Source organism: Artibeus jamaicensis, unplaced genomic scaffold (assembly GCF_021234435.1).
Source record: "Artibeus jamaicensis isolate MK-2021 breed Jamaican fruit bat unplaced genomic scaffold, CSHL_Jam_final contig_1803, whole genome shotgun sequence".
Taxonomy (NCBI): Eukaryota; Metazoa; Chordata; class Mammalia; order Chiroptera; family Phyllostomidae; genus Artibeus; species Artibeus jamaicensis.
In genome coordinates, this window is record NW_026521356.1 from 1,669,813 (window position 1) to 1,694,559 (window position 24,747).

The 24,747-nt window shown below is 41.3% G+C and overlaps 1 protein-coding gene and 1 long non-coding RNA gene across 5 annotated transcripts in view; one reads left to right on the forward strand and one right to left on the reverse strand.

Annotated features, from left to right (window-relative positions):
• Positions 1 to 9,166: 9,166 nt before the first annotated feature.
• LOC128628316 (uncharacterized) lies at positions 9,167 to 21,098 on the reverse strand. The gene is made up of 4 exons (XR_008392683.1): positions 21,041 to 21,098; positions 14,544 to 14,741; positions 14,150 to 14,310; positions 9,167 to 10,491 (listed from the first exon to the last, which is right to left on the reverse strand). It is a non-coding gene; the product is annotated as an uncharacterized LOC128628316 (long non-coding RNA).
• Positions 21,099 to 23,006: 1,908 nt separating this feature from the next.
• Positions 23,007 to 24,747, forward strand: part of MOCS1 (molybdenum cofactor synthesis 1) — a 39,457-nt gene continuing 37,716 nt past the window's right edge. For 3 of the 4 annotated variants that reach the window (XM_037146199.2, XM_037146200.2, XM_037146202.2), the window contains exon 1: positions 23,007 to 23,226. In XM_037146199.2, the coding sequence (XP_037002094.2) occupies positions 23,104 to 23,226 (123 nt within the window). In that variant the 5' untranslated portion in view covers positions 23,007 to 23,103. The remainder of the gene's footprint in view (positions 23,227 to 24,747) is intronic. The other variant, XM_037146201.2, reaches the window with a different exon arrangement.

The window sequence follows — 24,747 nt, forward strand, 5'->3', positions numbered from 1 at the left end:
GAACATTAATTGAAAACAATCAACATTGCCCCACACTGGAAATAATCAACATACTCAAAATATCCAACTCAATAAAGGTATTTGTGAAAATGTGTTTTTTAGTTTATTTTTAAAAAACCATATGGACTTTTTGGCCAAGCCAATATCACTTAGAAAATACAAGGAACCAGAATAAAAGTGTGCACCTGCAGAGCCTAGAAATTAGGTCTCGACATACACCAACAGACTGAGAGTCTAGTGTGCACTAAACTATACTGAGCACAGAAGATAAAAAGATAAAAATGTAGTTCCTGTTCTGAGGAAATTCATAATTATTCAATGTGCTCATGCTTCCTTTGTTCCAAAACAATCAACACCAGAACTCCTTTTTTGACTAGAGGTTTTTTCTTTCATCCCTCCCACTGTTACTGTTCACTGATTCCCCTGACCACCTCCACCACCTGTATCTCAGTTTACCCAGCCTCCTGACTTCTCTCACCTTCACATCTACCTTGGAATCCATGGACAATATGCCAACTATGTTTTCACCAAATCCCTCAAATCCCCAATACCCTTGGACCTTTGATCTCTCTACTCTGCCAGTTGCCAGTTTTGGTCCAATCCATACTTTATTCAATTCTTTGAATAAATACTCAGTAAGCCATGGCTGGTGTGGCTCAGTGGATTGAGCACCAGCCTGTGAACCAAAAGGTTGTTGGTTTGATTCCCAGTCAGGGCACATGCCTGAGCTGGGAGCATGTGAAAGGCAACTGATTGATCTGTCTCTCACACATTGTTGTTTCTCTTCCTCTCTTGTCCTCTCTGTAAAAGTAAAAAAAAATAAAATCTTTTAAAAAATACTCATTAAGTACCTATCATGGGTCTGATACTTTTCTATATGATACAGATATATCAGTGAGGAACATAGTTTCTCCTGGGACTTATGTTCTAGTGAAAGTAAACATTTTCGATAGAAGGAATAAAAATGTTCTAAAAAGCAAACACATAACAACACATCATGTAGTAATGGAGGGCTATGAAAAATTAAAAACTAGATAATGAGAGTGGCCACAGAAGGACTCTTTGATCTGAATGAAGTAAAAGAATAAGCCAGGAGAATATCTTGGATGAGAACATTTCAAGAAGAGGCCCTGAGGTAGGTAATGTGGTTGGTGTGCTCAAGGGACAGATGACTGGTATGGCTGGATGAGCTGTCTGAGAGAGAGAGAGAGAGTAGAAATGGAAGCCAGAGTCAGCTCAGATAAGACCTTGGGGAGGCATGTTGGTTTCTACTCTAAATGTAATGGGAAGCCATTGGAAAAGAAATAGTTGAGTAGGAGAATGACATAATCACTAATGAAGAGCAGAGGGTCAGCCAGGTGCCACTGCAAGAATTCTGGGTAGAAGCATTGGTGGTTTATACTAAGAGATTAGCAGTCATTGAAAATAATAATTGCTCAGGTGCAAGACAGATTTGTAGGTAGAACTGACAGGATTCACTGAAAGATTGGATATGATTCATAAGGGAATGGTGATAAGACTGACTTAGGAATGACTCCAAGAGAAATTATGAGAGAAGTACTAGGTTGATAGACAGTGAAGAGGGAATCAAAAGTTGTTCCTTTTACATGTTCGAGATGTCTGTTAGATATATAAGTAGATTATATTAAGCAGACAGTTTGAAAGACAATATAAATAAGGTCATCAAATAACAATGATGTTTAAAGCCAAGATGCTGGGAAGTCATCTAAAAAGTGGGAGTAAATAGAGAAGAGGTCCAAAGACTGAGCCCTGGGGACACCTTGGCATTTAAAGAACTAGAGGGGTGTGAGAACCAACTAAGGAGCCCTGGCTGGTATGGCTCAGTGGATTGAGTGATAGACTGTGAACCAAAGGGTTGCTGATTGGATTCCCAGTCAGGACACATGCCCAGATTGCAGGCCATGTCCCTGGTCAGGGGCACATGAGAGGCAACCACACATTGACGTTTCTCTCCTTTTTTCTCCCTCCTTTGTCCACTGTCTAACAATAGATATCAGTGAAGGGAAGAAAAACCAGGACTCAAATCAATGGTTTGGAACAAAAGGAAGAAATAAACATCCAACCAGGACAGAATGAAGAAACAAAAATTGAAAAAACTGAGGAGAGGCTTAGGAACATCTGGGACAACTTTAAACATTCCAACATCAGAATGATAGGGGTACCAGAAGTAGAAAAACAAGAGCAAGAAGTTGAAAACTTAATTGAACAAATAATGAAAGAAAACTTCCTCAATCTGGTGAAGAAAATAGACTTCTAGGAAGTTCGGGAAGCTTAGAGAGTCCCAAAGAAATTGGACCCAAGGAAGAACACACCAAGGTACATGATCATTAAGTTACCTGAGATTAAAGATAAAGAATCTTAAAAGCAGCAAGAGGAAAAGAGACAGTTACCTACAAAGGAGTACCCATAAGGCTGTCAGTTGATTTCTCAAAAGAGACCTTACAATTGAGCCCATTTCTTGTTTTTTTTTTTTTAGCTTATTGTATTTTTTAGTTCTAAAATTTTCATTTATTTCTTTATTGGACTATTTATTTGTTTCAAACAGGTCATAATCATTACATTTTGTTTTGCTTTTTTCAATTTTTTATTATGGTAAAATACATATAAGAAAATTTATAATTTTAACAATTTTAAGTGCACAGTTGAGTGGTATTTAGTACATTTGCACTGTGTACCCATCATTACCATTCATTTCCAGAACTCTTTTTATGTTACAAAATCGAAACTCTATATCCATGAAACAATGACTCCTCATTCTTCTTTGCCAAACTCTTGGCAACTGCCACTCTACTTTCTGTTTCTATATTTTTTATCATTCTAGATAATTCATATAGGTGAAATCATACAGTCTTTGTGTGTGTGTGTGCATGTGTGTGACTGATTTATTTCATATAACATAATATTCTTAAGGTTCATCAGTGTTGTAGCATGTGTCAGGATTTCCTTTCCTTTTATGACTGAACAATATTCAATTGTGTATATACACCACATTTCGCTTATCCATTCAACAGTTGTTAGGAACTTGGGTTACTTTTACCTCTTTGTTGCTGTGAATAAATGTGCTATGAACATGGGTGTGCAAATATCTCCTTGAGATCCTACTTTTGATTTTTTGGGTAGGTACTCAGAATGGAATAGATTATATGATAATTCTATTTTTAATTTTTCAAAGAACCACTGTAATGTTTTCCAAGGTGGGTGTATCATTTTATCTTCCCATCAACTGTGCACCAAGGTTCCAATTTCTCCACAGCCTCACCAACACTTATTTTCTTCTTGTTGTTATTTTGATAGTAGCCACCCTAATGCATGTGAGATGGATTCAATTTGTATTCTCCTAATGACTAGTGTGCTTATTGGCTATTCATATACCTTCTATCAATGTAAAGAAATATCTATTCAAGTCCTTTTTCCATTTTTGAATTGGGTTGGTTTTTGTGCATTCATTTTTATGATGACTACTTTAAATTGTCAGATACTTCTAACATCTCTGTCATTTACATTGCAACGGTTGATTTTTTTCATTCAGTTTGAGATCTTATTTCTTGATATAATGAGTGTTTTTTATTGATACTTGGACATTGGGTGTTATATCATGAGAATCTGAATTTTATTTAAACCTTCTGTTCTAGCTGACTGCCATGGACAGAGCTTTGCTAGGGGAAGGGAAGTGCTACCTTGTTACTGTCAGATGGGGTTAAAGTCCAGGTTTCCCATTCAGTCTCCATTAGCACCCGAAAGAAAAGGCTTTGTTTTACTGCTCAGCAGTGGGGGAAGCTCAGGCGCCCCCATAGGCCTCTTTGATTGGAAGATATAGAAGTGCCTCAAGGGTGCTTCCTAAATGACCTCCACTGAGAGCTAGATGGTGGCCTCATTTCTACTGTGTGATCATGAAAGCATTAACCTTCTTCTAGACTTCTTCTTATGATACCAGCAAGAAAGGGAGTGGGGACTGATGCCTCCTAACAGCCTGGACAAGGCTTCCCTGGGCCTTTAGGGGCATGGGTGGGGTGGGCCCAGGCCCCCATATTTCCTGTGGCTAGAGGAGACATGGTATTGTGGAAACTTTTCGTTTATACCCATTGACTTATTGATTTCAAGGATCTTCAGCTTCAAAACTGGTATATATTAAGCAAAAAAAAAAAAAACCCACAGGAAACATTACAGTGTTGTTCCTTGCTGGCCTACTTTCTTCTCTCCACCTTTCTGAGTCTTCTTATGTTTGTTTTACATTTAATGTCCAGGGTTTTTAGATGCACTTTGACTAAGAAACAGTGAAAAGTGTATTTAGTCCATCATCTACTCCATCTATTCAATCAGAAGTCAAAATTACTGGTCCATTTTAAAAGTAGTTAATAAGCCTCTGCAGGCTTTTTGTTTTTCTTTCAGTTAACTTGAATAAATGACGTTTTTCTAGAACATTATCTACTTTAAGTCTTCAGATTTATTGGCATAAAATTGTCCACAGCAATTCTTTCATTTTAAAGTTTTATAATATTCCTATAGTTATATCTCCTTTTATGTTCATCATTTTAGTTCATTTGCTTCTCTCTCCCCCCACCTCCTCTTGCTAATGGATTGAATATAGTTGTCTTTTCAAAAGATAAAATTTTAGATTTGGTGATGCTATACTTTAACTGTTCTGTTTCATGAGTGAATTTGCTATTGCTGTAATAATAATGCATAACAAACCAAAACTCTGCATTTAAACAACAAGCTTTTATTTCTTACTAAATAATTTGTAAGTCAGCTGCACTCAGCTGAGCTAGGCTGAAATCCAAGCTTTCGAGTCCAAGTTGAAGGTTGTATCCGGGTCTTATCTTCCTTGGACCAGCAGCTGCCTGTGACATGTTCTCTCAGGATGAATGACAGACATACAAGAGACCAAACTACACTGCACAAACATATTTAAGTCTCCTGTTCCCATCAAAATTACTCACCTTCCACTGGCTAAACCAAGTTGATGATGAATCCCTTTTTCAATGGGGCAAAGAAGTATATTTTGCCCAATAACTTCGCAGTATCTTCCCATTGTGGGTAAGGGGTGTAAATGTATAATCCTATTCTAGAATAGAGAAGAAGTGAGAGCACTAATCCAATGTACTGCAATTAATTAAGATATTATTTTATTATCCCGCATACAATTACTTTGGACTCTGTTCTTGGTATAATTTCTTGAGTTAGGTAATAAATTTTCGGACTTCTTGAGCATATGAGGCTATAAACTTCTTTAAAGACATTTCTTTAGCTGCATCCCACGAGTTTTGACATGTAAATTTTTATTATTAGTTACTTGAAATAATATCTCTTACAGTATGGCCTTTAACCCAAAACTACTTAATGGTGTAGTTTTAATTTTTGAAATATATTTTTTATTATCTTTTTGTTATTGCTTTCTAACTTAATGGTAGTGTGGTCAGATAATGTACCCTGAATATTGATTCTTACGGTATTTATGGAGGGTAGTTTTGCAGCATAATATGCAGCTAATTTTCATAAATGTTCCATTGGTGTTTGATTAAAATTTATATTTCTTAATTTGGTATAAGGAGTTCATGTAATCAACAGCTTCTAAACATTTATTAAATTTTAATTTGCTTGATCTGTCAAAACTATGTTTAAAAAATTTCCTTCTATTATAGACTTAATATTTTCCCTTGTAGTTTTCTCAGATTTTTACATTGTATATTTTGAGGCAATGTTTTAGATCTATAATAGTTAGAAGCCATATCTTCCTTATGAATAGAAATTTTATCATTATGGAGTGAACTCCTTAAAGCAAAAAGCACTTCAAAAGATAAAGTCATTGTCTCATTTTGAGATAGCTATACCAGCTTTGTCCTGGTTAGTGTTTGCCTGATGTTATTTTTTCTATTCTTTTATGAGTGGTCTTTCTACTCTTTTATGTTTGTTTCACTTATCTGTTTAGCTCTTTTTTGCTTCACATTTTAATGTAATGGAACCAAAACATGCTTCAACTTTTCATAAACTATAAAATAAACAAAAGGAGCATATAAAAGGAATTTTCACACATACACTTCTAGGTTGGGTAAGCTATGGCATACATTCAGAGCACATAATGAAAATAAGTTTAAAAGTAACTTAGTCATTTAGGAGAAACCAAATTCACTTAGAAATGTCATGGTGTATACAGTGAATAGTTGAAATCTAGTGACAGCTTGTTCATATAAGTATTTTTCAAATGCCTTCCAGGAAGAAAAGCCCAATATCCCTTGTTAGAAACTCCTTTCCATTAACTTTTAATGCTCTGTGCTTTAAAACTAACTTAAGTTTTTATTCCCTTGAAGCTAATATTGTTTGAAGAATTTGATTTAAAATTTTTCAAGAAAATGTAAAACCTTTTTTTAAAAGGGAAGAGATGGTGTAGGGATAATGCAGCCAGTCAGGCTCCCTCACTGGGATGTCTGGGCAACCAGGATTCTGCAGTGTTCACACAGCCTTGAGTGGGGGCCCACATGCACAGATTTAAGTGCTGTTATATAACCAGGAGGTCAGATACTGGCCCCCTGCCAGTTTTGTTCCCTTAGTATGTAAGGAAGTCAGGACTTTATACCTGTGTGCATGGCTCACCCCAGCCCGGCATAAAGGCCTGTCAGACATTACAATGGCTCCACGTATTTTCTTCCAACTGCCCAAATCCCCTGTTAACCTGCCCAGCCTTGAACACTTGCAGGACAAATGGCGTAAGCTAGTGTTGCCATGATTGAAGATTAATACTGAAATTCCACAGCATCTTCGGAATAAGCTATAAGTTTAGCAAAACAATTGCTTTCTCGTAAATAGAAAATAAAAATAAGAATAAAATGCATTATTTTGACACCTTCAAAATACCATATGTAAGATATATACATCCTTGCTGCTACTCCGAGTTGCTTTTTGTGTTTTTTTTTTCTTTTAAATATAAACCTCTGGGACAATTTCAGCTTCTAGTTCCCTGATTAGTCTGTATTTCTTCCCACTCTGCAATAACTTCTGACAATGAGAAGGATTGTCGATTTTCATGAATTTCTTAGAGGAGTTCTTTACAGACTTGGAAATATCCTTGATGAAGGACTCATTACTGCCTGCCATGTACATCGGAAAAGACAAAGATGGATTATGATCGATGTCTTTGGATGGAATCCAAATACATTTCTGGCGGTATGCTGTTTCTTTACTAGGAAAAACAGGTCCCACGGGGAAAAGAGAGCTCCCATGCCACTAACAGGGCTCCAGAATTTTTAACGTGTAAAACTTTAAATGGCATTTTGGTGTCACAGTGACCCAGGCAGAAAGAATGTGGAAACTGAAGGGAGGTCAGTTTGGGTCACAGTTAACATCACACAGAGGTCCACCGACAACCCAGCACTTAACAGCCAGATCTGTGTATTTGCTCCAGGACAAAATGCAATACTTGATGTCAACTTTCCTGTTAACCTCAGATATCAGAGAACAGACCCGCTTCTGTGCAGTGGTAAATTTCCTCTGTGTCCACCTTTGGTAAAAATTGTTCCTGGGAAAGAAGCCTGGAGGTCGTTTTGTACACTGTTTATTTTCAGCATACAGTGTTCTCAGTAGGGTTGGATTTCATCAGGTTCTGAATTAAAATGATCCATGGGCAATTCTTTATCTTTCTGTCCTTCAGCAAAGTATAGATGCTTCCTCAGTGGAAGGGTCTCCTACTTCCCCACCAGATTCACTTTCAGAACCACTGTCCTTTCCTGGTGTCAAGTCCTTTGAAGTATCTGGGCAGGGGCTAAAGTGATCTTTTTCTTCTGAAGAGGCACTGTGATTATCATCAGTTGGACTTTTGTCATTTAATTGATTGGTGGCAGTGTCTGATGGCATTCCAGGGACAAGAAGAAATAACAACATGGTGTTGGCAAACTCTTTGCAGTTGACTTTCTTGTTTGCCGTTTAGGTGACATTTAAGGGATGGGACACCCCAGTAAGTGAAAGCTTCAGGATATGTCTCAGATTTCTGAGGCCCGTGTGAGCTTTTACATGTTTACTGTGTTGCTATCAAGTCCATGTAACTTGTCACATGTGTGTCATGATGTCCTGATTTAGAAAATTGAAAGCCCCTTGCCATCACTGTCTCCCTCTAAATTTTAAATGCCAATATTTTACCCTCATTCTTATTTGTTAGCTTTCTCTCTCCAGCTCACTGCATCTTACTTGCTGTCTTCTGTATGTGCATTCACACTCCCTGCTCCCTTCAACACCGCCTTTTTTGAGTTCATCTCACATTCAGTCCCTTAACCCACTCCATTTTATCCAGATCTATCAGCTCACTTCCAAGTACCCTTCTTCCTCCATCCATCACTTCAAGCACTCCGTTACCCTCAACTCAAATACGGCCCAGTTGTCCTTACACATATGTGATAAACCTCCAACTTCAGATCAGTCCCATTGTTCACTTTCTACCCTCCCACCATCAGCCTACTCTGGACTGCTTCAGACAATCAAAACCATGAGGCATGATGCCACTACAAATGTCTCTGATCTAAACTCCTCAGGGCCCCAAGCCAGCATAAGCATATCCTAACAAATCTATCAACAGTGGCTTCTCACGTTTTCTTCAGAAATGAACTATGGTAGACATTATTGGTTGACTTTCATGCCCCAGTTTTCCTCCCAAAGGCCCTCAGGTTTTTCTTTGAAGAAGTGTCCCTTCCCCATTCTCATTCCTGTCTCCAGGGATGGGGCCAGAAGGGTTTCAGCTAATCAGCATTCTTATTCTTCTAGCCACAGTGATTCATTCATCACAAATAAACACACCACCTAATATGGGCCAATGGGACAATTGTAGGGGCTTCCAGGAAATAAGAGTTCTCTCTCTTCTGCAGATCTGCAGAGGAAAGCATCCCCCTTCTGGGTGTTGCACTATGGATTATGGTGTCTGTGACTGCTGCAACATGAAGGGCAGGGTGGACAAGAGAATTGCAGAAGCCACATGGAATCCTGAGCTTCTGGGTCAAACAATGCCTACATCCAGGTCTGCCTTCAGACTGACCATCCAGTTACATCAGTCAGTAAATGTCCTGGGTTTTCTCTCTTTATTTTTTAAAGCCAGTTTGTATTGAGCTTTCTATTCTTGCATTCTAACTCATGCTTCATTCCAAAATTTTACCTTTTTCCTCAATTCACCCATTTTATTCCACTCCCAGAAAATGATCTTGCCTTCTGGTTCAAAGAGAAAAGAGACCAGCTAGCAGTAATGCCATCAATTATTTCCCTTGCACCTCCAGGTGTTTCTGAATTGGAACCTGTCTTCTTGCTTCTAGTTCTTCTCTTCCACCTTCTCAGGAACTCAGCTTCTTCTGTGCCTGTCTTCTTTCTTTCCACTAGTTCTTTTCATTCAGCTTTCATTCTGGTTCAAGTGTTTCTAATGTGAAAGCAGTTATAACCTTTCTCAATCCCACCTCCTCATGTTCCTGTCTCTCTCCTATTCTTCTCTGCTGAATTTCTTGGGGGTAGAGGGAGGATGTACGATCACAAACACTTCAGTGCTTGATGAGGATCCATGGAACATTCAGGAGTTTCTGCCCAGTAGGAAAGTTTGCAGAGGAGCAGGGTAGAGCTCAACACAGAAGCCTGGGCAGGAGACACAGATTGGGGCACCACTGGCATTTGATAAATGGAAGCCACTGCAATTGGTAGGACCTCCAGCAAGTTTAAGGAATGAGACTAGAAGAGGGCTGAGGTGGAGCTTTGGGGGATGTGGATGCTTACAGGGGAAGTGGCAAAAAAGGGCATGTTTGAGGGAGATCATGACAGAAAGTTCCATGGAAAGGAGGAAAGAGAGAGAAGTCCATCTCAGAAGCCAAGAGGAGTGTGCTCCAGGGAGGAAATGGTCAGTCAACTGCTACTGAGAGGTCAAGTATGACAGGACAGGATTGCTGGGTTTGACAGTATTTAGAGTTTCCAAGTGGCCGGGAGAGAGGCCAGCTTTCAGTGGGGTGTGAGAGTAAATGAAAGGTAAGTAGGAGGAGGCGAAAGCAACTACAGATGATTTTTTTTAATTTCCAACTCTAACCAAAATGCAGGTCTGGCTGTCTGACACTACGGAAGTGGCAGGTGCTGATGTAAAGGAAAGTGGTTTATTTGCAGATGCTGGCCATCTGGAAGATAAGGGACTCATGTCACAAAGCCCATTTCCACCTCTCCGTGGAGGCAGAGGTTTCTCTAAGGAGGGAGAGGGAAACAAAACAAAGAGATCAAGGGAGGAGGTTGCAAAATCTCTACATACAGATGAGCACAGTCTGTTCCAATAAGGCAAGTGATGGTTCTGTGTGCATTGTCCTGCTTTAGTCATCACTGGTTCACATCATCCTGGCTTCACATCATCCTGGCTCCATGGTTGAAGGTCAGCAAATCTATGGGAGCTGGAATGCTTGATGGTCAGGGTCTGTGTGTTCTGCAGTCAGTTCCTTGAATTCTTATACAAACATGCTGTTCATCTACAAGCTACATATTAGTCAAAGTCAGCGCTTACACAAACAATGTCAAAAGAATGGTGGGGTGGGTTATAATATCCTACCATTATAATTTTCTACTATTACACAGCTATCTTAGTTTTTATATCCCCAAAAATAGACCCTGGATAGGTACTTGGATGCAGGTAGTCTATTCAGGAGGTGAACCCTGGAAGCGAATTTGGAGTAGGGGGGCAGGGTAAAGGAAAAGACAATACAGGTGGCCCTAATGGATAAGAATACCAAGCACAATGGGTATCATGCCACTTCTCCCTCTGGGTGCCCATGAAGAACTGTGTGAACTAGGCCTTGGAATGGTTCTCCTGGACATGTATCTATTGACTCTCGTGCCTTGTTGCTTGAAGGCTGCCTGTCAAGGCATCCTGCCCACCATTGTTCATCCCCTCACACTTGCCAAGAGAGTTCCTGTGCAAACAGAAGAAAACCCTCAGGCTCCAGGTATGAAGAATTCACTGTGCTGTAGCTAAAAACCTTCTGCTGTGAACATTGGAGGGTCCCCTGAGAATGAGGTGGGGCATAGGTCCCACGTCAGCCACAACAATCCCTCCCATGGTCCCTTTACCAAGTCACATGGCTAAGACAATAGACAAGCATGTAATTCAAGACAGGCATGATCTAGACTTTTAGCACAACAGATAAGATGAGAAATTCAGTGTTCCAGCAGGAGATTAATCCTTGCAGAGGATGGAGAGATTCAACTAAGTTGCAGATAAAAACTTTTTCCAGATTCATGTTCTTTTCTTGAAATGGATGCCAGAATTAGGGGCAGGATCAGGGAGAAGTGTAGATGTTATTGTAATGCTCTGCCCTTTGACCCTTTGTTGCAGAAGACAGGGGAGGGGTAGGGTCAAGCCCTTGTTAGGTCATCTAATTACATTGTTTTTCTCTATGACTGAGCTCTGTATATTCTATATTAAAGCAGAGAGTCCAATGATTTAAACTTTCTTGCATGCACATGTACCAGCATTGTTTCTCATCATTTGTTGATCATACACCATGTGTTAGGAGTAGGAGGAAAAACAGTTTGCCCTAAAGCAATGAACCTCAGACCCAGCCAAGAAGTGGCTGGCTGCAGGACGGTGACAATATAATCTTGAAAGCATGGAAGTAAGAAGAATCGGCCCTCTCTATCCTTGTCTTTCCCCAAAGGTCAAGGGTAGAAGGAAAACAAGGTGTGGTTGGGGAAAGAACAAAGTAGAAAGGCTGGAAGTGCTTAAAGCTTTGTCAAGTTGTGACTCCCATGAATAATCTCCACTTGCACAGCTAGGTGTCCCTTTTATGGTATCGTAGAGGCAGAATTATGAGGGCACATACATGCCTTTGGAACACACATTCTGGGTGAGTGGAAACAACCAAAGAATGGCAGAGCTTGGTGACTTAAGGTGGACTCGTGGGAAAAGTGATACCCGTGGTGGCCATGGGAAGGGAGGTAAACAGTTGGACACATGCAGTCTTGGTTCTGCCCTAGATGACCTCACTTTTAAAATCTTTGCCTAATCACCAGTCCCCTCCCTCACACATTTCTGGGGGCCTTTCTGGTGTCCAAAAAAGAAAGCCACGTGAATAGTCACAGGTGGGAAGGATGTTGTCATGTTTATGATGTTTCAAATGCTGGGAAAGGGAAAATGGGAATCACAAGCATTTGGGAAGAGTTAACAGGACTTGTTTTCAAAATGGAGTGGGAGGTTACAAAAGCTGTGGTTAGAGCTGGAGATTAACATTTTTTTAATGAAATTCTCACACCCCCGACTAAGATGATACTGCTCACCATTCAAGGGCACGCTCCTCTCCTTCATTAACCCTCCAGTGGAAACCCTCCTCCTGTTCACTTGGAAAATTATTATTCTTTACTCTTTAATAAATAAATGGTTTTTAAAACGATACTGGTTTCATAATATCTGTGTATTAAATTACTATTTGAAAGCAATATTTAAATTGATTTAACTCTTGGGCACAGATTGCTTCCATTGTTATTACTTTTAATTAATCTTGGTTTTTGTACCAATCAATGTCAGGACATAAAGAGTAAACTCAAATTGGGAGAGCTTAAAAAAGCGATAGGTACAAAGATGTAGGCTGAGTTTTGGGAACCCCCTGGTGGTGGGGAACCTGGTAATCACTCCTATGGGCCTGAAGGAGCGAGGACAGGGGAAAAGGTAATAGACACCAAGAAGGAGAGAGAGCCACACGGGGGAGAAGTACTGTGACAGAGGCTGTGGCTGCAATTGAAGGACATGGCCATCACAAGGTGGCCACTCAGGAAGGAGCTGACTGAGGGACTAGCACCCAGACACTGCTCTTCTCCCACTTTCATCTCCTGGCAGGAACCCCCACTGCACAAACCTAGTCAGAAGCCAGAAGCTGAGTGTCATCCCTGCAGGTCTCCTTTCCCGAAAAAGGGGTCTGGAGGTACACACAGAAAATACCCTCACTGCAGAAAACAAAATCCCTTATTTCTCTCTGAGGGTTGGTGTTTCATAGCATATGGACTGCTGAGTCTACAAAACCTCAAAGGAGAAAAAGAATCCCTTTGGTCTTGACCTGGAGAGGGAATAGAGCTCTAGAACTCCACGCTCTTCCCTAAGGAGGTGATTGGCACTAGAAGGGGGAGGTGTGTACTCTTCTCTCTGATGAAAGTTTAAGTTTTATTGTCCTTGTCCCAATTCTGTATGGCCACCATCCTTTACCTATAACTCCAAATTCCAAACTACTTCTGAAAACTGAGAGTTTTTCCATACCCTCCTTGTCAGCAAAACATAATCTATTGACGTGAACTATTTATAGCCATTATCTATCCCACGTAGTGTGAATAGGTCTATGTTTTCTCGAAGCAAAATTCTTTAATCATCAAAGGCTTCCCCAGATACTGCATTATGTAATATAATCATATACTTTTAATACACATACAATGTATATAATATACAATATATGGCTTTTCAAAACTCCAAATCACTTCCAAAATCTCTTTGGCTCCTGTGTCTTTAGATCAGAGATTTTAGACTTGTGTTCTCATTCACACATTGATAATATTCTTTAGGGAAGAAATAAAGAGTGTTATGTTTTTCGTTTGTAATTAATAGGCTTTCTTTACCTAGAATTTAACTCTGATATAAAATATAAATGTCTTTTAAGTCAAAATTAGTTTTTTGAGTATCTCCCTGCTCTTTGGAATAATATGCAAGATTGTGAAAGATAATAGACTATACAGTACAGAATTACAGCAGAAAAGAATGAAAGATCTAAAGAAATACCCAGAGAATTTACTGAAAAGACTATTTGAAGGGTGTGGTCAGGGTCAAAAGTCTTTGCTTAAGAGAATGAATTCTCATGCCAGACTTTTTGTGTTCAAATCCCAGCTTCACCACTTACTAGCTATATGTTCTTGGGCTAATTACTTAACCTCTTTGTGCCTAATTTTATATTTCAATAATATAGCAAAATGCTATTTAATTGATTTTGCACAACCACCATCTTGCGAAGTATAGAGGACAGGCAACTATCCCTTTGACACATGAGGAAGGCAGCCAAGTTAAGATATTTAGCCAAGGATAGGAAGTGAACTTGTGGTAAGTGAGGACTTGTGGTCAGATCTCCCCAGTTCCAAGTTAGAGCTCTTTGCAATTCCTTACCTGCCTCTTGTAAGGAGGCTTGCCCCTTCCTGACTCCTCCAGATGTTCTGGGCCCAGCCAATTCTCCAACAAGCAGGACGAGCTTCTGGTTGTTTGCAGAAGTATCAGCCTTTGATATTCTTTGTTTCATGTCTCCACCTCGGTGACTACCCCAACTTGATCTAACAAACAGAAATCACATGATCCAGATGGTGTCATTTTATTCTGCCTGCAGAGGAATCAGGGATGAGTGAGTGGGTTTGATTTTCTCAGGAGAATTCAATGCTATTTTCTCTTAAAAGGAAGAAGCAACATTGAATTGTTGTTGTTTTCTGAATGCATGGGTTTTTAACATGCTGAACCGTAACTCTGCAGGTAGAAGTAAAATAAAGTCACACATAATATCATTTCTCACCTCCCTAGGCCTGGTTGGAAGGAAAGCAGAGCCAGAGGGGAAGGTTGCCACACCTCTCTGTCCTCCTGTCCCCTGTTCTCCTATCTGTGCTTTTCATGGATGGAAGCCAAATGGAAGCCTGAGGGCAAGGGAATCCATGGAATCAGCCTCTTAGAGCACAGAGCAGGGCAAAGATAGGTGGAACGTGTTCCCAGGTACCTGTGGGGTAAATGGAGAACAATCAACCCAGAATTCCACCAACACAAATAGCAAAGGGCATCTGCATAGTGGAGATAGGTAATATCTTTAAAGAAATAGTAATTCACAGGAGGAATCCATACACTGTAGTAATGTAACCACGCAGAAACTTAATTTCTTTGATATTGTTTTTTCTCCTTTCTTTCCATTTGATTCAAACTGGCCTCATTAAGCACCCTGACTCACTGGCTTTCTCCCTCCCTTGCATTCCTACTCTCTTAATCATTAAGCCCTTGGGACAGTAGCCCTGGTCAACATTAAACAAATTTAAAAACAAAGCCTCAGGTTTATTGATCACAGGGACTTAGTTTCCAATTAAACTAAAAATAACATCTAGGACTCAGTTGAGTTGCAGCTCTAGACCCAGGAAAGCAGGACCAAACCAGATGAAGTGATCCCGCATCTGACATCAGGACAAGATGCAATGATGGACTACCCTTTACCCTAGTGCCCTCCGATCAGTATAGACCACAACCCTAGCTCCCTTAGTCAATGTGATTAATGAGTTTTACCCTATATAACCCATCCCCTGGAAGCCATGGGTGCGCCAGGCCTTTGAGTACCAGCCTGCCTGTGACTCCTGGCGTGGTGCCATTTCCTCAACTAATAAACCTTTACTTTCTTAGCTGCAAAATCCTGTTCACAGAGCTTTGATGTGCACAGGCAAATAGACACCTTCAGTCTGGTAACATTACTTATCCATTGCTGTGGAAAAAGTTACCCCAAATGTAGCTGCTTAAAACAACAAATATACATTATCCCACAGTTCCTAAGGCTCAGGAATCTGTCAGTGGCCAGCTAGGTGGTTCCAGCTTGGGTATCTCATGAGATTGCAGGCATTGGAAGCTTGCACTGTGCTTGGAGGATCTGCATCCAAGATGGTTCAGTCATGTGGCTATTGGTTGGCAGCCTCAGTTCCTCACCGGCTGCAGGCAAGAAGTTTCCATTCCTGGCCACGTAAGCCTCTCAGAACTGCTGCTCTCAAAGTAGTAGCTAGCTTCTCCCAGAGTGAGTGACTCAGGAGAGAGCAAGGAGGAAGCTACATTGTCTATTTATTAACTATCTTCAGAAGCCTAATACCATCACTTTCGCCACATTCCATTTACTAGAATTCCTAAGTTTAGCCTAGGGGAGGGGAACTAAGTTCCACCTTTTGAAGTGAGTAGTAGTTAATAATTCAAGAACCTATTTCAGGACTTCTGGCCAAGACAGAGGTGTAGGTAGACACACTGTGCCTCCTCACACAACCAAAATAAGAACGATGAAAATGTAGAAACAAGAAAACAACCAGAACTGACAGAAAATTGAACTCTATGGAAGTCAGACAACCAAGGAGTTAAAATAGAAACATTCATCCAGACCCGTAGGAGGGGCAGAGTCCAGCAGCCTGGCTAAGAGGACTGACAGCAAAAAAAAAGTGGTGCTTTGTGGACCCAGGCACGCAAGACAGCAGCAGGTGGACCCTGGGCATGCAGGCAGTGGCTGGCAGACACAGCGAGACGTTCAAGGTGGCTTGTGGACAGGGTGGTCCCACATTCCCATGCAGATAAACCAGGCAAAACTGAGGAGCAAGACAGAGAAGCAGACTGCGCAACCCAAGGCTCCAGCATAGGAAAATAAAGGCTCAAAACACTGATTGAAAACATCTGTGGGGGTTGCGGTGCTGAAAGAGACTCCCAGCCTCACAGGAGAGTTTGTTGGAGAGACCCATAAGATCCTGGAATGGACACAAGCCCACTCACTTGGGAATCAGCAACAGAAGGACCCAGTTTACTTGGGAGAAGCAGTGGAAGTGACTGAAACCCAGCAGAGTGGAGCAAGCACCATTGTTCCCTCTCAGACCCCTCCCCCACATATAGTGTCACAACCCAGCGACTGGGTTGACCCACCTGAGTGAACACCTAAGGCTCCGCCCCTCACCACGTAACAGGCGTGTCAAGATTTAAAAAAAAAATGGTCCAAACAGAAGAACAAACCAAAGCTCCAGAAAAAATACAACTAAGCAACAAAGAGATAGCCAACCTATCAGATACACAGTTCAAAGCACTGGTGATCAGGATGCTCACAGAATTGGTTGAATTTGGTTGCAAATTAGATGAAAAAATGAAGACTATGCTAAGTGAAATAAAGGAAAATGTGTAGAGAACCAGTAGTGATGGGAAGAAAACTGGGACTCAAATCAATGGAGTGGACCAGAAGGAAGAAACAACCAAACAGAAAAGAATGAAGAAACAAAAATTCAAAAAAATGAGGAGAGGTTTAGGAAACTCCAGGACATCTTTAAATGTTCCAACATCCAAATTATAGGGTTACTAGAAGGGGAGGAGGAAGAGCAACAAGTGGAAAACTTATATGAACAAATAATAAAGGAGAACTTCCCCAATCTGGCAAAGGTAATAATAGACTTTCAGGAAGTCCAGGAAGCTCAGAAAGTCTCAAAGAAGTTGGACCCAAGGGGGAACACACCAAGGCACATCATAATTATATCAGCCAAGATTAAAGTAAAGGAGAGAATCCTAGAAGCAGCAAGAGTTAAGGAGACAGTCACCTACAAAGGAGTGCCCATCAGACTGTCAGCTGATTTCTCAAAAGAGACCTTACAGACAAGAAGGGGCTAAAAAGAAGTATTGCCAGTCATGAAAGGCAAGGACCTACATCCAAGATTGCTCTATCCAGCAAAGCTATCATTTAGAATGGAAGGACAGATAAAGTGTTTCTCAGATAAAGTCAAGTTAAAGGAGTTCATCATCACCAAGCCCTTATTATACAAAATATTAAAGGGACTTATTTTATCTAAGAAAAAGAAGATAAAAAACATGTAAGGTAAAATGACATCAAACTCACAATTATTAACAACCACACCTAAAACAAAAACAAAAGCAAACTAAGCAAACAACTAGAACAGGAACAGAACCACAGAAATGGAAATCACATGGAGGGTTAGCAATAGGGGAGTGGGAGGAGTAGAGAATGGGGAAAAGGTACAGAGAATAAGTAGCATAGGCAGTAGGTAGAAAATAGACAGGGGGTGGGGCAAAAATAGTATGGGAAATGTAGAAGCTAAAGAACTTATGACACATGGACATGAACTAAAGGGGGGAAATGTCAGTGGGAGGGGGTGTGCAGGGTGGAGGGGAATGAAGGGAGAAAATGGGACTACTGTAATAGCATAATTAATAAAATATATTTTTTAAAACCTATTTCAAACCACCATACATTCACAAGGAGATTAGAAGGAAAAATTGTTCAGGGTGATTTTATAATAGAGATGAAAGGATGGTCTGCAAAAGACCTGGGAGGATCCAGGAAGAAGGTTCTCAGTGCCTTCCCACATTCCCCTCTTCTCCCAGACACCAAGGATCTCAGGACTACCTGGTAGTGGGGCCCTACTGGGTCCCATTCTTCTTGGCAATCCCTGTGCCTTCCGAGTCTTCCTAACTCATTATTGTATCTACCCCATTTCTGTTTGTTTTTCTTGGTTACCTATTCTTGGAAAAGTTAAGCTAATTTGATTGGCATATTTGTGGCTTACAATGTACCCACAGATCCCTTGTAGCAATTACCTAAGTCTAATAAAGCTCTATCAGAGGCTTAATAAACCTAAAGAAATCAATCTCTGTAATTTCTTTTACCTGGAAAAGGATGGCTTCAGTGATTCTAGTAAGGCACACTAGCTCCTTAACAATATCATAAAAACAACAGAGTACTTGCTTTCACATTATATAACTTAATTATCCCAACAAAGCTGAAGACCTGTTTATGATATCTAACTGAGAAGAAACTTAGATCAATAGAGAGAGAGAATGACTGAGTGGCAGAAATTAAATATGAATTGTGGGTTTGATCTCCAGCATGGGGCTCCGGCATTGAACTTGGTCTGCTAGGGCGGAGCCCTGAAACCAATACCCCACAACTATCCCCTTAGCCAAACAGGTAGCCCATTTCATGAGCCCAGGGAAATAAGGGAGTTGGCATGAGTTTATTTTATTTTCAATGGTTTGGAAAGAATCATGTGGACACAGAGCAAAACACAATTAGGCTGCCTCTGGGTCTCCAGAAGATGAGGGAGCAGTTCTGGAACTTTTTGTCAGGAACCTTTTATACTCTTAAAAAGCATCAAAGACCCCAAAGAATTTTTGCTTATGTATGTTATATTTATTTAATATCTATTTACTATGCCAATTTATTTCATTTATATTTACCATATTAGAAATTAAAACTGAAAAAAATTTTAAATATCTAACTCATTTAAAAATAAAGTCAATAATACCTATTACATAGTAATATAGCATGTATTAAAAAACTATTTTCAAAGAAATAGAAAAGTAGCACTGTGGTATATTTTTGCAAATCTTTTTAATGTCAGTCTTAGTAGAAGGCAGCTGGATTCTCATATCTGCTTTTGCATTCAATCTGTCGTGAAATCACGATTGGATATCCTGTGGGAAATTCCTCTGTACAGCCATAGGAGCAGGAGGGTGGAAAGGCAGATAATATCTTTATATTGTTATGAAAATAGTTGACCTCAGAAACCAGCACTTTGAGAAACCAGTATTACAAACTCTCTTCATCTTAATTTTGCTGATGACAGACTCTAAACAAGAGAGTTCTGAAATCAGCACTTCGTGGCTCTGGAAGTGTGGCTGACATGCACACACTTCAGGCCACCATGGTAGTTTCAGCATGCCAGGGGAGAGACAGGGATGAATAAAGGGAAGAGTTGTCCAGAGGAATGGAAAAGCCTGGAGGACACATGAGAGCACAAGTGAAATTTTGTTCCTGTGCAGGATTTTTATTAACATCAGCTTCCCATCTTTGTGGGAGGGCTAAGCTTTATTTTCTTTTGAAATGAGGTGTGGCCACACAACTTGCTTTCAGCAGAACAAAGTGTGGCATTTCCAGGAGGAAGTTCTAGGAGCTAGTTTGTTCTTTGCCATAGTCTTTCCCTTTTGATAATCCCCAGTGTTCCATGTGAATATTAGCTGCCCCATGAATTTGTGGTCTAGGATGAGGACAATATTGATGGGGAACAATCCCAGCTAACCCTTGCTGGACACGTAGCACAGTGAAAAACAACATGTATGATTTTCAGCCATTGAGATGTTGGGTTTGTTTGTTGTAGCAGCACAATCTATCTCATTCTGACTGAGACAGTCACCTAACTAGAAAGCCAAGTAAAAGATACAAAATGCACCATTTAATGCACACCTATTGAAACTTTACTGTGCATCAAACACCACACTATGAATACAGATGGCTTAGATTTGGCATCATCCTCAAAGGGCTTATAAACAAACAAACAGTCACTCTGCTGTAATTGCCACTGTTTTAACAAAGGGGAATCTAAGGTATTATGGGAGGGAGAAGTCCTTGAGTCCTGCATCAGTTATGGAACCAGCAAGAAGCAGACAGCATACTTATCTTTGAAGGGATTTTTGAAGGGATGTTTTACCAAAGGGACCATTTTTGTGGTGTGGGCAGGGTTAAAGTGGCCGACAGGGATGCTGAGGCATCCACGGCTATCAACAGAGGAAAGACAACCCCACCTAAGGCTGAAGGGACAAGGATTAGAAATGGTGTTACAGGACCTCATAAGAGTTGGACTCATTGCAAAGGGGCTATGTGACACCAGCTATAGTTCTAGAAGGGCACAGTCATTGCCAGAACCACAGCAAAACAGGCAGGGAGCAGGAGGAATAAATACTCTGATTTCTCTCTCCTGCTCTCTGATCTCCTGTCTGTGTCTCCTACTGGCCAGATCCATCTGTAAACCAGAGACGGGGGTGCCTGGATTATCCAGGTAGTCTCTAAATGCAAGGACAAGTATCCTTATATGAAGGAGGCATAAAGAGAATTAAGACAGAAGAGAAGGAGGCAATGGGATAGAAGCAGCCACAGAGAGAAGATGCTACACAGCTGGCTTTGAAGGTGAAGAAAAGGACCTTGAGCCAAGGAATGAAGCTCTGGATGCTGGAAAAGGCAAAGAAAACAGACCCCAGAGCCTCTGGAGGGAGCTAACCTGCCTACATCATGATTTTAACCCAGAACAACTCATTTCAAACTCTGGCATCTAGAACTGTAAGAGCATAATTTTGTTTTAAGCCGCTAATTTGTGGCAACTTGTTACAGCAGTAATAGAAACTTAAATAGCTTAGAATAAGGATGATTAAGAATCAACACATAGATTCGGAATCTCTGCTTCCTCTAAATTCCAAGGACTGAACACTGGATCAAGTTCATTATGTGATATGACTTCTTACCTGCAAAAATATGGCTTTTGTTCTCTTCATGCCCACACCCAGTTCTCCTGAAAAATCCAGACATTAAACTTAGCAGTGGACAGAGCTTGAACAGTCCTCAGTAGTCCTCAGGCCCTTTGCAAACAGATTTCTGTCAGGCCTGTCCCCACCAGTTTCAAACACACCCAGACATTCCCTCAATCCCTGTAACGTATTGTCTGAATTTTGAATAATAGCATAAGGAATCTGGAGTCTAAAGCTAAAATCATCCCAGCTTTTCTGATGGTCTTGCTGCCTTTGTACTGATCAGTTATACACAGTCAGTTATCCTTTCCTCTCCACTAGTCTTTCAATTATTCAAGACAAGTAACTCTATCCCAATTTCCTAATGCTCTTGGCAGCTAGTATGATCCAGTCAATGTCTGAGTCTTGCAACTCCACAATGTAGTTTTGGATACAATAGATAGGCTAGTTTGAATACCGGTTAGTAGTGTACACTGGTTCACTACTAACTGTGCATTACCATCCAAAATCTTAGAAGACTGTAGCTCTTCATTTTTGCAAGTGAGTGGAGACACTAACCCCGCCATTTATAACACTTAATAAATTTTGACTTCAGGAATCAGATTGTCCTCTTTTTTCTTTCCACTTGTATTTTTATTTTATTTATTTATTTTTAATTGTATTTTTTCATTACCATTTATCCCCTCTATACCTTCACCCACCTCCACCATGCCACCTCACAATAGTCACCACACTGTTGTCTGTGTCCATGAGTTCTTTCTTTTTTTCTTTTTTTGCTCAATTCCTCCACCCCTGACAACATCCCCCTCAGAGCTGTCAGTCTGACCTCTATCTATGAGTCTGTCCCTATTTTGCTTGTTAGTTCAGTTTGTTCATTAGATTCCACATATGAGTGAAATCATATGGTAATTGTCTTTCTAAGACTAGCTTATTTCACTTGGCATAATGTTCTCTAGGTCCATCCATGCTGCTGCAAAAGGTAAAATTTTCTTCTTTTTTATGGTCAAGAAGTATTCAATTATGTAAATATACCATAGCTGTTTTATCCACTCATCTACTCATGGACACTTAGCCTGCTTCAAAATCCTGGCAATTGTAAATAACACTGCAATGAACATAGGGGTGCACATATTCTTTCAAATTAGTGTTTTGGGTTTATTCAGATAAATTCCTAGAAATGGAATTGCTGGGTAATATCCTGGGTTTAAGTCCCAGGTTTGCCACCTATCAACTATGTGACTTCGGGAAAATCACTTAACCTTCCTAGCCCTGATTTTCCTCAGCTGCAAGATTGACATTCTGTTAGTTGCAGGATTATTGTAAGTATTAAATGATGCCTAGCATGGAGCTTGGTGTGTAAGAAGAATTTTAAAGAAGATACCCACTCATTCTATGACTTCCTATATACTCCTTTTCAAAACAGAGAGGCCAAGATTGTTTAAATTCTTTGGGGCACAGTTGGAGAAGTGTATCATGGGAGCTGGTCATCCTACAACCAGGTCCTATACTACTGCGAAGGGAATGAGATGAGTCGTAAATGTACAGGGTCAGACCATGTTTTTATATAAAATGTTGATATTTTATTCCCTATAAAATTTTGGCATTGATTCTGACTTTTCGAAATATTGTATTAAAATATTATTTCTCTCGATACCATACTTTTTTGGCACCATGTTAAATTTTGTGCCCAAAGCAATGTTTACTCACCTGGCCCTAGTCCTGCTCTGCCTACAGTACTTTATGTCAGTCACACCATGACCTAAGCACTGGACCATAGCAGCCAGAGTAGCCTGAGAAAAAGACGTGGAATCTCCTTTGAGTTTGAACTTCTGCTTTCCAAACCCATGAATGCCTAACCCTACCTAGGACCAGAGCATGGGGCGTGGACTACAACTCCCAGAAGGCAGCGCAGCGCGGAGCTCTCGCCCATTGGCTGCATGGGCCCCGCCCCCGCCCCACCCCGCTCCTGCTGTGATGACCCGAGGCAGCGAGTCCCGGGCTGGAATGCTCCTGAATCTCCTAGCGTACTCAGGAGACTCACGACCAGGCCCACAGGCTTCATGGCCGCGCAGCTGGTGTCCCGGATGCTGCGGCGGGTACTGAAGTCCAGTGTCCGGGGCTGCAGCTCAGGGGCTCCGGTGACGCAGCCCGGCCCCGGGGAGCCTTCCCAGTCTGCCTCGGAGGTGAGCCCAGCGGTGTCTGCCTCTTGCCCCTTATAAAGCCCCGCCTGTCTGAGGCCGCTGCCTCTGGGAGGGGCCCCCCCGTGGCTTAATTGGGGTGGGGAGAGGAGTAGAATGATGTTCTCCAGGATGTCCTGTCTCTTCTGGTACTTCCACCAGGGTGGGGGAGGGGGTTCGCTCTTTGGGGTCTTGCTTTAAAAACCTCCCCGCCCATCCGGCTGTGCAACCCCCACCAGGAGTTGAGTGGCTGCTCGAGATGGGAGCAGACGGTAGGACCCTGGGTCCTGTGAGATCTTATTAGTACCCCTCTCAGCCCCGCCTCACACACTCAACCCCTGCCTCCCTGTCCCCTAGCCGAGGTCGTCTGTATATGATCTGGTGTTCTTGTGACACCTGCTGTAAGGGGTGACACTAAAAGTGTCACCTTGGTGCCACCAATAGTCAGTTGTCACTTCAGAAGTCACAGGGCTCTGATTGGTTTCTTGTTTCATTTTTATTTCCCTCTGGAGGGTTCGGCCGCATTTTAGAGCAGCCCAGAGCAGGACCTGGGCTTTTCCAGGTTAGGGATTCCCATGTCTCTTGAGGGTTGGGATCAGCGCCCTCAGCCCTGAACAGCACCCCTCAGAGAGATGCATATCATAAGTTTTAGGTCTGTGGTTCTTTTGTGCACATGGTCAGAGAATAATTTCAGGAGAAACATCTCTTTTTATGTGGTGAAACCTCATTTTTAGAACCATCCAGTCTTACTCTTACCATCTACCAGAACAAGGCTTCGTGTCTTGGGATTCCTTGATCAAGCTCCCTCCACCACACCCACAGCCACTGCCCACTGACAGGGAGCCTAGCTTGCCTTCCCCTCTGGGATAGTCAGGGAAGCTGGCCCAATTGCTGGCAAGTGAAGTTTCCCAGTATCTTTGACTCCTCAACTCCACTGAGGGGAAAAACAGGGAAGCAAGATTGCTGAGAGATCTTTAAACAGTTCAGGAAAAGGGAAGTTTCTTCTTCCCCCTGCCTCTGTCATTTGGTACCTGTACTAAGTGCTTTGGGCCTCAGAGTAAGTCATGGAGTCTGTGTTTCAGGTGGGAGGACTTATTGACACCAACTTCCCTGGAGTGACAAGGCTGCAAAGGGGAATTCAAACTCTGGGAGGAGTGTCCAACCTTTTGGTGTCTGCACCACACTGGAAGAAGGAGTTATTTTGGACTACACATTAAATACATTGTGACACGTAATCACAGAAATATCTCATAATGTTTTAAGTAAATTTACAATTTTGTGTTGGGCTGCATTCATAACCCTCCTGAGCCACGCGTGGCCCACAGGCTGCCACTTGGACACCCCTGCTCTAGTGCCTGTGGGGAGAACAGGGAAGAGGCTGCCCCTCTCATTCCTTACAATGTGGGGGGAGCTATAATTAGCAGGTAAGAGCAGGGACTCTGGAACAGAATGCCTGGATTTGAATCCCAGCCTCCCCACATACTAGGTGTATGAACTTCACCTCTCAGTGCTTCTGTCTTCTCATTT